A 16,597-nucleotide genomic window follows, 5' to 3' on the forward strand; every position below is an offset into this window, starting at 1 on the left:
CAGATACCTTGCAATATCTCAGGCACAAAGAAGAAAGGTCAGGGTGGACCTGAACACCTTCAGCGTAGATTCCTGCCAGGTGGTGAAGGCAACTGGGCAAATACTGTTGGAGGCAATGGTGGCAGGTTGTTATTTCATGTGTAAAGAGCAGTAGTGTGAAGCTGAAACCTTAAATTCTTTTTGCATCTGGAGTCCACCAAGCTCTGGAGCATTGGCTTCTAAAAGCTTTCCCTAATAACCATTCTTTTTCTTTTTGTCAGTCAAGGGGCTTGAACTCTGGACCTGGGCGCTGTCCCTCAGCTCTTCAGCTCAAGGCGAGCGCTCTACCACTTGAGCTACAGCACTACTTCTGGTTTTCTGGTGGTTTTTTGGAGATGAGAGTTTCATGGACTTTCCTGCCTGGGCTGGCTTTGAACTGTGATCCTCAGATCTCAGCTTCCTGCGTAGCTAGGATTACAGGTGTGAGCCACCAGCGCCCAGCCCTAATGACCATTCTTTACAGGTGCCTCCTTGAGTGTCACCTGTTTGCGTGCTACCTCCGCCTCCACTCAGGGCAAGGAAGCAATGATGGGCTTATCTCTACCAGCATGGGCTTAAGCTTCCAATTCCTAGGGCATAAATAGAGGCTCTAGAAAAATGAAAATGGCCCTTTTGACTTTCAAAATCAATGGTTTATGCTAGGTAAGATGGTATCTAACCGTAATCCTAGCACTTGGGAGGCTGAAGTAAGATGATCTGAAGTTTAAGACTAGCATGAGATTCATAAAAAGGCATTATCTCTACAAGCAAACCAACCAAACAACCCAACGACTTATGCTTCCACAGAAGGCACTTGTTTGATGAACTGAAGACCAAAGGATGAAGTTATAGCAACAGAATTTTAATTAAAATTTCTGTGCATATATAGGTCTCTCACCCCCCCCCCCCCCCCACACACACACACTGAGTTTCTGGAGTACAGGCTCTCCAATCATCTATCTTTGGGCCCTTCTTTTCTAGAAGAGGGCTGGAGAGTGGTGCCAGTTTCCTGCTGCTGCCCCCTTGAGGTTGAGCTGTAGATACACAGCCAGACCTGCTCTCTACCTCCCCGGCCTCTGCTTCCTCACCCCTTCAATCTCATCCTGCTGGGGATTGTGTAATAGATTTCTCAACTGCACTGCCTGGGCAAAGAGGCCCAGGAGGGAAGAACAATCCACAGATACAGAGCACAAGGTCATAACCTCTTCCTCTTCTCTAGACTGAGAGCTCCCAATAACAAGGCCCCCACCATCTTTTCCATGATCTCAAAGCTTGGCACCTATGGTCAAATATATCCCTTCTCCTCAAGATCATTGAACGCCAAAAAAAGTTAATGATTAGCCTTAGGATTAAAAAGGCAGGCTGTTCTTTGGAAGCTGGGGTGTGTACTGGACAGGGCCAGGGACTCCACAGAAATCCACTGAGCCAAACAATGGCAGGAAAGAAAACCACCCAGTTACCACTCCTTTTTTTTTTTTTTCTTCAAGGCTAATTCTGAGCACACCACTTTTGGCAGGGATGGTTGTACCAGAACAGAGGGCAGTGTTTCTTCCCATGCTTTTCAAAACATGCTTCTGTGTATTTGTGTGCATGAAACAAAGACAGAGATATTAGAAAGATCAGATCTTAGAAGCCTTGAACACAAGAGAGTGGATTCTCCACCCTCCCCGCCCCCCCAAGGGACATGATTGAATTTCAGAAAGATTTCCTTGGCTGCTGTGTCGATTAGATTAAAGGGTACAGATTGGAAAGGGGTCACTGAAGTAGTTCAGGGTAGACTTGATAAGATCTGATGTTGGGTAGTATTGCCAGAGGCCTAACTCTGGAGGCTCCCAACTAATCAAATCTAGCCACTTGCTCCAAAACACAAACAGAAAAATGCTGGAAAGCAAGAAAGGAGCTTTCATCTGTATGACTACATCAGGATGACAAGACAACCAGCATCCCCAGCCCTTTTTCAGAGATATTAAAATGAGTTCTCAGATTACATAAGCAAGGGGCCGCACTGAGGGACGGGTTAATCAGTCTTGGGCAAACTGTGGTCTGGTATGTGGTCAGGCAGGGCCTTGTCCACCACAAGAAGATTGCTCTTGCCTTTTTCCAGGGAGGCAGTTTCCACTCTTATCACAAGATGTTTCTCCAGTGGCCCTGTTGTTCTTGGAGTTCAAAGTGAACACAGGAGACAGATGCAAAATGGAGGCTGACATGCTAAGTTTTTAGTTATTTTAGTTATTCATTGGGCATGTGCCGGCCCAAGTGAAGAATCAGTGCTTTTTAGTAGAATCAGCCTCTAAGTCCTTGTTGTGGTAGTGGCCAGGGGATGGAAAGGCCAACACTGGCTTTGGACTCAGGGAGCTAAGAAGAACCCAGAGCTCATGGTGAGAACTAGCAGAAAGAGGCTTGGTCTGGAGCATGAGCAAGACATCTCTGCTCAGCACAGGAGCTAGGATACAAAGATACATGTACCTCCATGTTCATTGCAGCACTGCTCACAATAGCCAAGGTGTGGAAACAACCCAGATGCCCCACTACAGATGAGTGGATCCAAAAATAGTAGGACCTATATACAATGGAATATTATGCAGCCATTAGAAAGGACAAAATAATGGCATTCTCAGGGAAATAGATGGGACTAGAGCAAATCATTTTGAGCAAGGTGAGCCAAGAGCAAAGAGACAAATGGCACATGTGGATGTTAAATCCAAAATGCAAGGAGATATAACAAAGTAAACTGAAGAAACAAAGGACCTCCACTCATTTTGTCACATCATTACTAAATGACCCCATGTTCTTGACCACATACATGGTATATATGTGCACACCCGAGGGAATCTAGGAGGAGGACACAGAATCAGAGGGAAATGGGAAAGCATACAGCAGAGGGGCCCATCAGCTGCACTGGACATTGACGAAAATGAACTAAGCAACGCAAGGGCAGCGATGGGAGGGAGGGAATGAGAGGGAAAGAGGGACCAGCTAACACTAAGCAAAAGGTGTTGGGTCTTCGTCTGTCCTAGGAAAGGTAAGTGCAGCGCTCTTGCCCGTTCCCCAGCCTCCCTCAGCCCGGGAGACAATCAGACACAGCGGGGAACCAAATCCAGTAGGAAGAAAAACTCCTTTATTAATGGAGAGCAGCCCTTTTTAAAGCCAAAAAGGGCGGGTGGCATGGCAGGGGGGGAAGAGGAACCAATCACCGTCAAGGTCACACCCTATCATGCATCTAAGTTTCCATGGGCTGGTTACGCACTGAACGTAAGGTAAATTGGACTCTGCCCACTCTACTCTCTCTCAGCGCCATCTTTGCTGCCCATGTGCCCTGCAGATTCCTCCTCTTTTTTTTTTTTTTAACAGGATTACATTGGTAAGGATAGCATTGGCCACACAGGGGGTTGGAGGCAAGTCTGGGGGTCGAGATTCGCCAGACAAGGATAGGGAGGGCCCTTGTGCATGATCCAAGAGCCTGTCCCAGTTACCGCACATCCCCACCTAGCACAGTAATAAACATCAGTCCCACCACAGTTAGAAATGTCCGAAGCAGTTCAATTAATTCCTGGGCACCTGGTGTCTTTTAAGTAAGCCAGTTCCTTGTACTGCCTTTAAGCTAGCACAGGGGTCAAGATGACCTTTGAGCTTTACTGTCAGCTCCCAATGGCTCCCAACAAAAAGGAAGAAATGTACATATCACTTGATGTGGAAGAAATAGTTGTATTATCAAAGCTCATAGAATTCACAAACTTTATAGACCATGATAATGACAATTTGCCTTGTGAAGGTTAAAATGTGTTTGTGATTAATTATCACTATTCCACAATACTGTGAAATTTGTGAAATTTATGTAGTTGCTTAATCTCAATAAATTATTTTAAAAAGAATCAATTTAAAAAAAAAGAAAAAGAATATCTGCTTTGGTCTAGGGGAAACTAAGGTAAAAACTCACCTGGAGGAAGTGGCGCTGTAGCTCAAGTGGTAGAGCGCTCGCCTGGAGCTGAAGAGATGAGGGACAGTGCCCAGGACCAGAGTTCAAGCCCCACGACCGAAAAAAAAAAAAAAAAAAAAAAAAAGAATTTTAGCCGGGCGCCGGTGGCTCACGCCTGTAATCCTAGCTACTCAGGAGGCTGAGATCTGAGGATCGCGGTTCAAAGCCAGCCCAGGCAGGAGAGACTGTGAGACTCCTATCTCCAATAAACCACCAGAAAACCGGAAGTGGCGCTGTAGCTCAAGTGGTAGAGCGCTCGCCTTGAGCTGAAGAGCTGAGGGACAGCGTCCAGGCCCAGAGTTCAAGCCCCACGACCGACAAAAAAAAAAAAAAACTCACCTGGAGTTCAGAGAGAAGGCTTAGCTGCTGCTGCTGCTGCTGCTTCCCATTCCTATGCAGTTAGAAAGGAAATTGAGGCAGACTTTCAGAAACAGAGTGACAGAGCCAGACACTTGTGGGTCATACGTGTATTCCTAGCTACTCATGTTGAAATAGGAGGATTGCAGTTCAAAGCCAGCCCTGGCAGAAAAGTCTGTGAGATTCTATCTCCAATTCACCACCACCACCACCACCAACAAAGGCTAGAGGCATGGCTCAAGTAATAGCATTCCAGCTGTGAGTAAGAAAGTTGATGGAGGCCCTGAGTTCGAGCCCTAATACCAATACAAAAAGGAGAGAGAGACACAGAGAGAGGGGGCGTGGGAGAGAGAGAGAATTTCAGACTAAGAGCCTGGTCCCAGGTTTACTACAGTGGCCACTCAGTCTCTCCCTGTTATCTCTACAGAATAGAGTTCCCACTGCTATATATTACCTTCCCACCAACAGCTCATGTGCAGGAGAAGCCAATGAGGAATTATGGCTATGACAAGGCAACTGGAAACTCCTTGGAAGAGGGTCAGGCTCCTCAGACGCAGATGTTCATGGAGAGACAAACTTTGAATGCGTAAGATGTGCTGGCAGGAAACAAGGCAGAGCTAGAAAGGGCTGGCAGAATCCTTGTTTTAAAGCAAGAAAACAAGAAATAAGCTTGGGCATAGGTCAAATGGTAGTATCTGCCTAGCAAGGCCCACAATTCAATCCCAGTACTGCCCTACCAAAAACCAAAACAAAAAAACCCCACAAAAAAAAACCAAACAAACAAGAAATAGTGTTGTAATAGCTACCTTTTATTGAGCACCTACTTTGTGCCAGGCACTTTGCATACATGTGTGCTTAGAATTCTCACAATGACCTTGGAGGTAGGTATAATGATCATTTTTACTTATGAAGAAACAGGCTCATTGAGATTAAGCAGCTTATTCAAGGTCACGCAGCTGGTTGTTGAATAATGATAGAATTGCCAATAGAGGGCTGGGGATGTAGTTCAGTGGCAGAATATGCTTATAGCTCTTATTGAGCAGCTTATTCAAAGTCACACAGCTGGATGAACAACAACAGAATTGCCAATGGAGGGCCAGGGATATAGTTCAGTGGCAGAGTGGTTGCCTAGTATGCTTGTAGCTCTGGGTTCAATTCCTAATACTGGGGAGAGAAAAGAATTGGCAGTGGAGATGCAAATCTGAGCCCCCCTCCCTCCACCAGTGCTTCCATCAGGAATTTTCCACATTGAAAAATAAAGAGGATAGAGAAATGGACAAAGATTCCCTCACTCTGAGAGCGAGGAAAGGAAAGGAAAATGGCTGAGATGAAAGATTGGCCATTGTATGTATTGGCAGGTGTTTCTGTATACCTGTAGCTCATTTGCCAAAGCACACATCCCACTGGCAGAATAAGAACACTGCTCACTTTTAGGCCATACTCAGACTATGCGCCAAGTGAAGCAGATAAGAAACCTTGAAAGATCTGTTTATTTCCTACCAGAGTCCCAGGGAAATCACCTGGGAAGGGGCCAGCTCAACCAAGCCCCTTGCCCCATGCCCCCTAGCTCCAGGTTTATCTAGCCTCAAGGATGTTGTGTTCAGTCCACAGACTCAGGGGCCTATGCGCTCTCTCTGTCTCTCTCTCTCTCTGTCTCTCTCTCTCTCTGTCTCTCTCTCTCTCTGTTTCTCTCTCTCTCTCTCCTCCACACCCCCCCCCCCAAGGAGACAAGTTCTTGAGTTAAGGCACTAAGTCTGGCTTGCATGGCCCTACAAAGCTGCCTTACAGGCGCATCTGGCCCAGGGCTGGGCCCAGGTGCAACCCCCGATAGGTTAATGCAGTGTTAGCAGTTACTTCCCAAACAGAGGGCAACCGTGATCACCGCCCGCAGAGCCTAGTCCAGTTCTCTGGAAAAGGAGCTCCTGCCCCCTTGTCACCTTTACCCCCTCTCCAGCTTGTGTGCACCAGGTCAACCACAGTTCAGGCGTGTGCTGAGAACTCAGGGCCTGGCTCCTAACACCAAGATGCATACTTTCCAAATGTGGCAGGGACTATTTTAATCCTTTTTGAAAGGATCATATTCCCACCTCAGAAGGGAAGAGATGTCCACAACAAAGACCAGGGGAGGTGGGGAGGGGAGTTTCTCTATGTGCTTTTTAAAACCAGATTGTGTATTACAGAGTTCAGCCAACCAACCAACCAACCAGACTGGTCTCCTCTGAGAAAGGCTGTCTGGCTTCCATCCATCCCAGACCGGATAGAGTGTGGAGGGAAAGGAGCCAGGATTGTGCATTGAAGCAGGAGGTCGCTTCCGAGTCCCCTCTCCGAGCCCCACCTATAGCAGTTGGCTACATACTATGTACCACTTAGTGGGTAGCACAGAGGTGGCACTTCCTGGTTCAGGCGTGATGGAGGGTTTAAAACAAAAATAAAAGTGTGCATGAAGGAAATGGCTAGGGCTGTGGGGTTCCTACAGGGTCAGGAGGCCCACGTGAAATAGGCGACTTCGTCCAGGTCTACAGGGTAGTCGGTGAGCAGCACGGGCGTCTTGTCGAAGAGTTCCCCCTTGTAGCTGCGCCACTTGCCGGCGGGCAGGTAGACGTCGCGCTCCTGCTTGCCCGGCTCCAGCACGGGCGCCACCAGCAGCGTGTCCCCGATCAGGAACTGCGAGTCGATGCGGTGAGCCGTCTCGTCGCCCGGCGCGATCCACCAAAGGGGGCGCACGATGGGGTCGCCGGTATCGGTGACCTCACCGGCCAGCTCGAGCAAGAGCGGGGCCACCAGCGAGGCCCGCAGGGCGGCGAACTTGTGGGCGATGGCCACGACCTCAGCGTCGTACTGCCAGGGCGGGATGGAGAACTGCATGGCCGGCATGAAGGCGGCCACCTCCAACCAGCGCACGTAGAGCTCCCGATCCGGCCCCTCGCGGTTGCCCACGGTGCGGTCGGGCACCGCGTTGCCACCCACCATATCGGGCAGGATGAACGGGTAGCCCAGCATGCTGACGGTGAGCACGGCGGGGATGAGCGAGCGCAGCCCCAGGTCGTAGCCCCACAGGGAATCGCGGTCCACCAGGCGGAAGAAGCAGGAGATGTTCTGCGACTGGTAACCCACGCGCACCTCGGCCAGCGAGAAGAAGGGCAGCGCCATCTCCGTGTACCGTCGGCTCCACACGCTGGGATCCGACAGCGGCTTGTAGGTGCTAAAATCCCGGGGCAGGTAGCTGACCTCACCGGCGTCGAACTTAAAGGACGCCACGGTGTAGCGGGAGCGCAGCCTCCGCAGGTGGCCCTGGAACCAATCTCGGGCTTCCGGGCGCGTGAAATCGAGCACGGCGCCGATGCCGTTCCACCAGCGCACGAGCGCAGGCAGCCGGCCCGTGGGCTCGCGCACGAACAGCTCGCGCTCCACGCCCTCGCCGAAGCGCGACGAGTTGTAGTTGACGAAGGGGTGCACCCAGAGCGTGACGCGGAAGCCGGCGTCGCGCAGGCGGCCGAACATGTCACTGGCGTTGGGGAACTTGGCCTGGTCGAAGTCGAAGTCGCCGTAGGCGGGCGTGTACATGTCGTCGATCTCCAGGTGGCTGCTGTTGAAGCGGTGCTGGCGGATCTGCTGGGCGAAGCGCAGCACCTTGTCCTGATCCACGTCGCGCCCGTACAGCGCCCACGTGGACCAGATTGGATCGCGGAAGGCCTCAGGCGCGGGCACCCTGGACGGCTTGTTAAAATAACGTCGCACCATGTACTTGTGGATGGAGGTGACATCGGAGCCCACGCACACGCGGTAGCTGAGCTCGGCGGCTGCGGGGCGGCCGGCTGCAGGCTTGTAGGGCGTGTCGTGGTATCTGGCCTGCAGCCGCAAGGATCGCTCCGTGTCGTTCCAGCCCAAGTGGAAGGGCACGGAGTCGTTGACTTTGATGGCCGCCGCGCGCGACGATAGCCAGTAGCGCTCCAGGATGCCCCCGAAAGCGGCATCCGAAGAATAGACGTCGCTCGTGACGAATGGCTGAGGCTCCTGCTGACCCTCCAGGCGGATGGGCCAGTACTGGGTCCTCATCTCCGCGCCGCCGTACCAGTGGGCCGTGGTGTCGCCAAGAAACATGGCGTGCTCCACGGCACGTCCCGGAGCCGCTTCTTCCCAGCGCACGCGGTAGCACATGACCGTGTCCTTGGGCCGCACCGTCTGGATGAAAAAGTGCAGTGGGCGACCATCGGCCGTGTGGGTGCACCCGAGGACGGCGCCATCGCGGCTGCAGGAGTCGAGGTCCAGAGCCCCCGATCGGAAGGCCAGCCGGAAGACCTGCTCGCCCTTCTGGTTGCGGATGGAGAAGCCGCCACGGTTGAGGTCCAGCAGCTCGGCCCGCAGCCGTTCCGCTTTGCGTAAGGAGGCACTGTAGTAGCACCAGGCCACCACCGCAGCCAGCACCAGCAGCAGCCCCAGGACCGCAGAGCCCAGCATAGGCCTCAGCTCTTTGGTTGGCTTCGGTTTGGCAGGGGAGAAGTTGTCAGGCAGGAAGGTGTACATGGCTGCTGCGGCTGCTGCAGTGGCTTTGGGACTCTTAGGGCCTCCGTGGCCACCAGAGCGGTGGCGGGGGAAGGTGTGGTTGTTCTCTGGAAGGTTCTGGGGCATCCGTCCCCAGCTAAAGAAGGCACAGGCAGTGGTACCACTGGACCAAGCCCATTTGAGCTGCTGGAATCTAAAAAGGGAGGAGAGAGAAAAAAACTCTGAGCTTCCTAGTTCCATAGTATTTCCATTTCTGCAGATGTATACTGGAGGCTTAAAGGGCTTGCAAGCAGCGAAGGTGTGGCTCTTACAAGGACAATCTTGGTCATGCCAGCCAGAGTTTTCATGGGCCCTAATACTTGCCCAAATTAGTCAGGACTCCATGAGGAGAATTATCATCCAGAGATGATTTATTTCCCCCTTTCCCTGGTGGCAAAGGTCAAGAAGCCATCAAGGATCATAGGATAACTCAGGCCTCCTTGGAGCAGGGGAGGGGCTGGCCTACAGGAACAGCTGGGCTGAAGAAGGAAGGAACTTACTGCAAGGGTTGCTGAAAGGAGACTGACACATGGTTCAGGGGCAAACCAAACCGCCAGTCTGTACCAGATGTAGGTGTGCAGAGAACTTCTTGTAGAGAGAGATTATATAAGGGAGGAGGAGAAAGAGGCATCACCTCAGCATATGAGGAAGTGACCTCAGAGCTTGGGGACCCCTCACTGCCCTTAGATATGCTAGTTACCTGGGTTACAGGTGCTGAATTTCTAGGGAGGGCCAGCTGCAGTTGTGCATGGAGAGAGAACAAAGGGAAAGTTTTTTTTTTTTTTTTTTTTTTTTTTAGTTTTTAGTTTTTGTTTGTTTTTGGTCAGCCATAGGTCCTGAACCCTGGGCCTGGGCGCTGTCCCTCAGCTCTTCAGCTCAAGGCTAGTGCTCTACCATTTGAGCCATAGTGCCACTTCTGGCTTTTTCTGCTTATGTGCTACTGAGGAATGCAACCTAGGGCCTCATGCATATGAGGCAAGCACTCTACCACTGAGCCACCTTCCCAGCCCCGAGAAGTGGTTCCTATGTGCAGTTTTGCCTGGAGAGAAAATAAAAAAGAAGAGACCATCTTTCCTAGGTAGACCTAACACTAAGACAGGGTGAGTAGTAAGCACCGTCTGTTGCTTGAGACCCAAGGTGTTGGTTTCTACCACTAGGCTACATCCCCGATCTTCCCACTTTTTTTTTTTTTGTGTGGGTCGTGGGACTTGAACTCTGGGGTCTGGGTGCTGTCTCTGAGCTCTTCAGCTCAAGGTGAGTGCTTTACCACGTGAGCCACAGTTCCATTTCCAGTTTTCTGGTGTTTAATTGGAGATGAAAGTCTCACAGACTTTCTTGCTCAGGCTGGCTTTGAACAGCAATCCTCAGATCTCAGCCTTCTGAGTAGCTAGGATTACAGCATGAGCCACCGGCCTTTTTTTTTTTTTTTTTTTTAATTGAGACTGGGTCTATCTATGTAGTTCCTTGAAGCCTTGGATTTAATGTATAGCCCAAAGTAACTCTAACTCCCCATCCTTCTGTCTCCATCTTCTGAGTGTTGGGACTATACATGTTCATTATCATACCTAGCTTCCTTTAGACTTTTAACAAAGCAGTATGCTGGCTTTCTTGCCCTAACTTGTGTGTGTGTGGGGGGGTGTGAAGCTGCCATGGAATTTGATTCTTAAGTCAGAAGCCAGTGAACACCTGGAAACTAAAAACACCCCTAAGCTAGACTCAATCATAGGCCCTGATTTGAAGAGAGGCAGGGCTAGGCTCAAACATCAGACATTAGGGCTGGGACCAGGAACCTGGCATAGAAGCCTGCCTTCTCAGATCTGCCTCTTTGTCCTCAAACCCTCTTGCTTTTCAACCATTAATCACTAAGTCATTTTCCCTGCCTACCTTCCTTCTCTGCCCCCAACACATCTATGGGTGTCTATACATATCTAGCTCTATATCACTCAGCTTCTGCCCTGATGCCCCTGCCCTCGTTGGAGCACTGGCATTTGCCACATTCCCTCAACAGGCCTGCCTGCTCCCACTTCTTCTCCTGTAGTGCCTTTGGTTCACACAAATCAGCTAGTCTTTCTCAAGCATTATCAAACCCATCTATGCCTAACTTTGAGAGCTACTCAGGAGACCCATAATGAAATCCAGACATATAAGCTTGGGAGCCAAGGCTCTATACATGATGTGGTCTCCGCTACCTTTTCCTTTTCTTTTTTTTTTTTTTTTTTTTTTTTTTTTTTGTGGCCAGTCCTGGGGCTTGAACTCAGGGCCTGGGCACTGTCCCTGATCTGCTTTTATTTGCTCAAGGCTAGCTCTCTACCACTTGAGCCACAGCACCACTTTTGGCTGTTTCTGTTTAAGTGGTACTAAGGAATTGAACCCAGAGCTTCATTCATGCTAGGCAAGCTCTTCACTAGTAAGCCACATTCCCAGTCTCTAACTACCTTTTTTTAGAGGGGAAGAAATAGTAATGAGGTGTGAACCCATGGCCTTGTGTTTGCTTGGCAGGTTCTCTACCATTTGAGCCACACCTTGAATCCTTTTTTGCTTTAGTTATTTTTCAGAGAGGGTCTCGAGTTTTTGTCCAGGCTAACCTCAGACCTCAGTCCACCTATCTATGCTTTCTGAATAGCTAGGATCATAAATGTGTACCACCAGAACCTGTCTTATTTGGTGGGAGGGAAGGTCTCGATAACTTTTCCTGGCTGGTCTCAAACTTCAGTCCTACTGAGTAGCGGTGATTACAGTCATGAGCCACTGCCTCCAGCCCTCAGCTACTTTTCCTTTTTTGTTTTAGTTTGCTTTGTACCAGTCCTGGGGCTTGAACTCAGGGCCTGGGCGCTGTCACTGAGCTTTTGAACTTTTTTAAGCCACACGTTCACTTCCAGCTTTTTTGGTGGTTAATTGGAGATAAGAATCTCTCAGACTTTCTGTAGAAAGCAGGTTGAGATGAGAGATCCCAACCCAAAACCTTGAAAAACAAAGTTGAGAAAACAGCAAGAGACGCCACTGTCCTAGGCCTGGGAGTGGCACAATTGCGGTTTTTATTAAGAGCCATCCGCATAAGCTAAAAGTTGCAGAAACTAGCTCAAGGTGAACTGCAATGTCCTGCTTCTGATTCCTGCTTGCTGGCCACCTGTGAGTGGCTTCTTTGTGTTTTTCCCTATATAATACCACCCCTGAGCTATGATCAGGGCTGATCTTCAATGTCCCAATAGTGGAGGTCAGTAGCAGCAGCTAATAAAGATTCGTAGCCCGTTTGAGTGTTGGTGACTCCTTTCGCCGATCATGGGTTCGAGTCCCACCGGCCCTGGGAAATTGGCTTCAAACCCTGACCCTCAGATTTCAGCCTCCTGAGTAGCTAGGATTATAGGTATGAGCCAGTGGCACATGGCCTCAGCTACTTTTCTGATTCTAATTTCAACCAGGCCTGTCCTGTGACTATCAAGCTCACTAGCTTTCCAATCTAAATCCTTCAAGCCACTTGCTTCAGGATATTATGCCTACTCAGCTTGGTAGCCTCTCTTCCACCTATCAGCTCGCCAGAGATGAGATGCCCACCACTCCACATAAATTCTCCCATAGTACATGCTAAAGATCCTGATATGCCTGCAGACAAACTCAGACTTCGGGATAGGCTTATGTCTCAATCTGCTGCTGAAGGCCAATGACTATTCCAGTCCCAGCCCTCAGGGCAGAGTCCAACAAAGAAACAGCACCTGCCAGGTGCTCACACAGGCAGATATATTGCTAGCCAGCCTGCTGCTGCATTGTTCCAGCTGGGAGGAAAGAGAGAGAAACTGGCAAACAGTAATTAGTCTCTTCCCAGATGCCAATGTCTGTCTCAATCTCCAGGGACTTCCAAGGAGATGCTGGAGAATGATTTAGATTCTTTGACCTCCTCCAACTCCCCCATGAAGAATCTATTGAGAATGTCAGGTGCAGATCAGAATTGTGATCCTGCAAGACAACACAACATCTCTGTATCTTTCTCATTCCTCCCTCAACTCCCTAAGCTTTCAGCCCTTTTTTCCCTGTACCTCAGTCTAGAAGAACTTCTATTCATGTTCTATCTATTTAAAGTAGCTTTTCTCCCTGCTTCCTATAGGTAGAAAAATCCTTCTAGGAAATGCAGGTAGTAATCGATAGGTGCTACCCTCAAAGCCAAGTGGGACCCAAAGACCACTGCCCCAGGCTATATTTGCTTTCCATTTATATTCATTCAATACAACTAAGGCTCCATTCTGGACACTAAGGAAATCAGGGGAGTTCAAATCTAAATAGGACGGACTCCCTTATCCTCAAACTTTCATATTAAGTCAGCCTTATTGCATGACCTCTATAGGCATGGAGAAGCCACCTTACAGACCTTAAAAGCCCTTTCCGCAAATACATTCCATTTATAAACTTTTAGGATTCTTTACTAAAAGGCAGAAGCCTAAAAGACAGAAGCCTATGGACCTGGGCACCCACTCTGTTGGAGTACAGCCCTAGTTTCCCAAATGCTATCAAATATCCAATATGGAGTGGCGTGGCAGAGATTATTTTATAGTGTCCTTTTTACAGATGAGGAAACACCTGACCCAAACAGAAAAAAGGGGGAGGGTACTTGTCTGAAGTCATCCAGGTAACAAGTTTGTTTGGATCCAAAAAGTCCTACCAGTTTCCACACTCCACAGGGTATTTTGGGAGATGGGAGACAATGTAACCTGGCTGCCTGAATGCAGCGGTGGAAGGCTGGGACAAGCTTTCATCAGGTGGGTGTGGGCTAGTGAAGATTGTCTTTCCCTAGTTGCTATATCTTAGCACACTAAGATCTTGCAGTGCCAACTGTAAGGGGGCAATTTTAATGGCATCTGGTACTGTAGGGGAGGAACTTGGTGGTTTAGGCGTTAGCATTTAGGGACGCCTGTAATCTTCAGTCTTTGCCATCTGGCCAGCCACAGGCTAATGCTAGCAGGTGGGGGTCTGTGTAGCAGGCCTTCTTGGGCTCTGCCCCTGCCGCAGCCTTTTCCCGCTTGACATTCAACCTCTGTCTTGGCTGCCAGCCCCTAGTCTCCTTTGAGAGAAAGCCCAACCCGGCTCTACTGAGAGAGGAGGCCATTCCAAGCAGAGCGAAGCAGTTTGTGGAACACAGGAGGGGGTGGAAATGTCAAAGGCAATTCGATCCGGCCCATCTCCTTCCCCTGCCCAGGGGACAAGGATCCGCAAGGATCGAGTGACTTGAGCCCTGAGCCCACACCCTGGAATAGTTTCCTAGCCACCCTCGGAGCTGCGCCCGACAGCTACACAGTCCAAAGGGACAGGCGAAGGTCAAGGAACCTGTGGACCTCTGAGTTCCGAGAAAGGGCTCCGAGGTGTCCAGGGTCGCTCCACTCATTCGGCAGGAGCCAAAGTTCAGGGAATCGAATTCCTTCTGCAGCTCACTCCTCCGCCCCCCCAGTCCTCCCGCTAGGCTCACTCACCGAAGTGATGGCAGGGCAAAAGTGGGAGTAAAGAGATGTTCGGGCAGCGCCCCTCCGCGCGAGCCGGAGTTGACGGCCACCGAAAGGCGCCGGAGCTGGCTGGCTCAATATTGATGAGCCCCTCCTCAGGCCCCACCCCGGTCACTTGGCCACGCCCCTGACGCACCAATCAACTCCGCCCTGGGGCCCAAGCTCCGCCCCCCGGCGCCCGACCCCCTCTCCCCGAAACATCACGTGGACATGAGGCTCCACCCCTTGCACTCTCTCTCCTCCCTTCTCCTTTGCTCCACCTCTGGCGTTGTTGGTCTGCCTCAAGCAGAGGGAGGAGTCCATTGCCTATCCGCGAGAGGGCGGGGCTTGGCCCCAGGCCTGATGGGAAATGTAGTTCTGGAAGAAGCAGCAACTTCAGAAATAGTCGAGGCTAGGTCAGAGATGTATATGAACAGAGAGCTGCAAGTTAGAAGGGATCAGAGCTGGCCTTTGGATTTCTTTTTCCTCCATGTTTGGGCGAGTAGGGTGTTATGTCGGTATAACGTCAGGAGATGTTTTCTTATGTAGAAAAGTAGCTGTTTAATTGTGGGAAGGTCTCTGTTCTCACTGCAGGGTAGTTAAGATCACCACGGAGGATTCTTGTCAATTTAAATGGTCAGTGATGTAAGCTGTTGGTTCCCACTGGATTAGACCAGCAGTGTCTGAGGTCAAGAATTGAGAAGGCTGGGGCTGGGAAGGTGGCTCAGTGGTAGAGCGCTTGCCTTGCATGCATGAGGCCCTGGGTTCAATTCCTCAGCACCACATAAGCAGAAAAAGCTGGAAGTGGTGCTGTGGCTCAAGTGGTAGAGTGCTAGCCTTGAGCTGAAGAGCTGAGGGACAGTGCCCAGGCCCAGAGTTCAGGCACCATGACTGGCAAAGAAAAAAAAAAAAAAAGAATTGAGAAGGCTGATCTGTGTTAAGCATTTTACAAGGCCTGCTCCTCTGTTATTTATTTAGGATCCAGCCCCTCCTCCTAGTGACACGCAGCATGTAAGATTACATGCCTATAATCTTAGCACTCAGGTGACTGAGTTTGAGGCCACTTTAAACTACACAGAAAGACTTTATGAGAAGAGGAAAGAGAAGAATGATTACTGTAGAGAGGTGGGTGTGTTCCTCCATACCACTTCCAGTAGAGTGAAGGGTTATGTTAAGCTAAAATTTCATGTCTTTAATGGAGAAAAGAGCATACTGAAGATCCTAGAGATTTCTGAACAACTTGCCCTTTGCTCTCTTGAACAGAGAAACAGGTCTGTTTCACAATTTGAATTTTTTTTTTTTTTTGGGTCCGGTCATGGGGCCTGAACTCTGGGCCTGGGCGCTGTCCCTCGGCTCTTCAGCTCAAGGCTAGCGCTCTACCATTTGAGCCATAGCGCCACTTCCGGCTTTTTTCTTTTTTCTTATGTGGTGCTGAGGAATCGAACCCAGGGCCTCGAGCATGCAAGGCAAGCGCTCTACCACTGAGCCACCTTCCTAGCCCTACAATTTGAATTTCTTGATCATGAGCCTCTCCAAAATTGTGTTTTTGGGTGTTGGGAGGGCAGCAAAGGAAATCTAAGCAGAGAGAGACTTTGGGAGAGGCTGAGAACAAAGCAACAGTTTTTTTCCCATAGACATTGAGGTTTGGGGTCATTGTGGGTGAAGTATCAGCTGGAGGGTCTTCTTAGGATGGGATGTAGGCAGATCCACCCCTCACAGCTAGGTGCTACTATTGGTTTAGGCTGTGGAATAGGAGGATATGGAATCACTGAGAGCAGTCAGAGCAAAGCCCACCCTCTTTCCCATAGAGGTTCTGTGTCCCTCACCTATAGGCAGGCACTAGACATCATGCCACTATGGCCTTGGATAGTTGGCACATGCACTCATGAGCCATTGTCCCTGGACGACATATACATGAACAACAAACTGATTGGACCTAGAGGTGTGTGCTGGAATGGGCATCTGGTCACAGGGACTATAAATGACACATGAGGTGCTCAGCAGGTTGTGTGGACCCTCTGGTTTGTTCTAGGAACTGACATGGCCCACAGGGTGTCTAGTGATCTTGAGAGTCAGGAAGCTCTCTCCTAGAGACACCATATTAACCCTTGTACAATGTGCCCCAAGGCAGTGTCCTTCCTTGGAACTCCCCTTCCAGTCTAGCAGGAGCTCTGCTTATCTTTACAATAAATCGTCATTTTTCCTTCTCCTTTGAGTCCATGGACTCATTCTTGAGATT

The 16,597-nt window shown here is 49.9% G+C and overlaps 1 protein-coding gene across 1 annotated transcript; it reads right to left on the bottom strand.

The window, feature by feature from the left end:
• Positions 1–5,139: 5,139 nt before the first annotated feature.
• On the bottom strand, positions 5,140–14,443 carry Myorg (myogenesis regulating glycosidase). Its single transcript, XM_070008978.1, has 2 exons — positions 14,350–14,443; positions 5,140–9,047 (listed from the first exon to the last, which is right to left on the bottom strand). The coding sequence occupies exon 2, from the start codon at positions 8,978–8,980 to the stop codon at positions 6,830–6,832; it is 2,151 nt and encodes a 716-aa protein (XP_069865079.1). The 5' UTR covers positions 8,981–9,047; positions 14,350–14,443; the 3' UTR covers positions 5,140–6,829.
• Positions 14,444–16,597: the final 2,154 nt, after the last annotated feature.

The sequence above is a fragment of the Dipodomys merriami genome, unplaced genomic scaffold (genome assembly GCF_024711535.1).
Source record: "Dipodomys merriami isolate MVZ:Mamm:240054 unplaced genomic scaffold, mDipMer1.0.p SCAF_11, whole genome shotgun sequence".
NCBI classification, from domain to species: Eukaryota; Metazoa; Chordata; class Mammalia; order Rodentia; family Heteromyidae; genus Dipodomys; species Dipodomys merriami.

What these genes read in the sequence shown, in the direction of transcription:
- Myorg (XM_070008978.1), bottom strand. Translation starts at nt 8,980, where the DNA reads ATGCCCCAGAACCTTCCAGAGAACAACCACACCTTCCCCCGCCACCGC.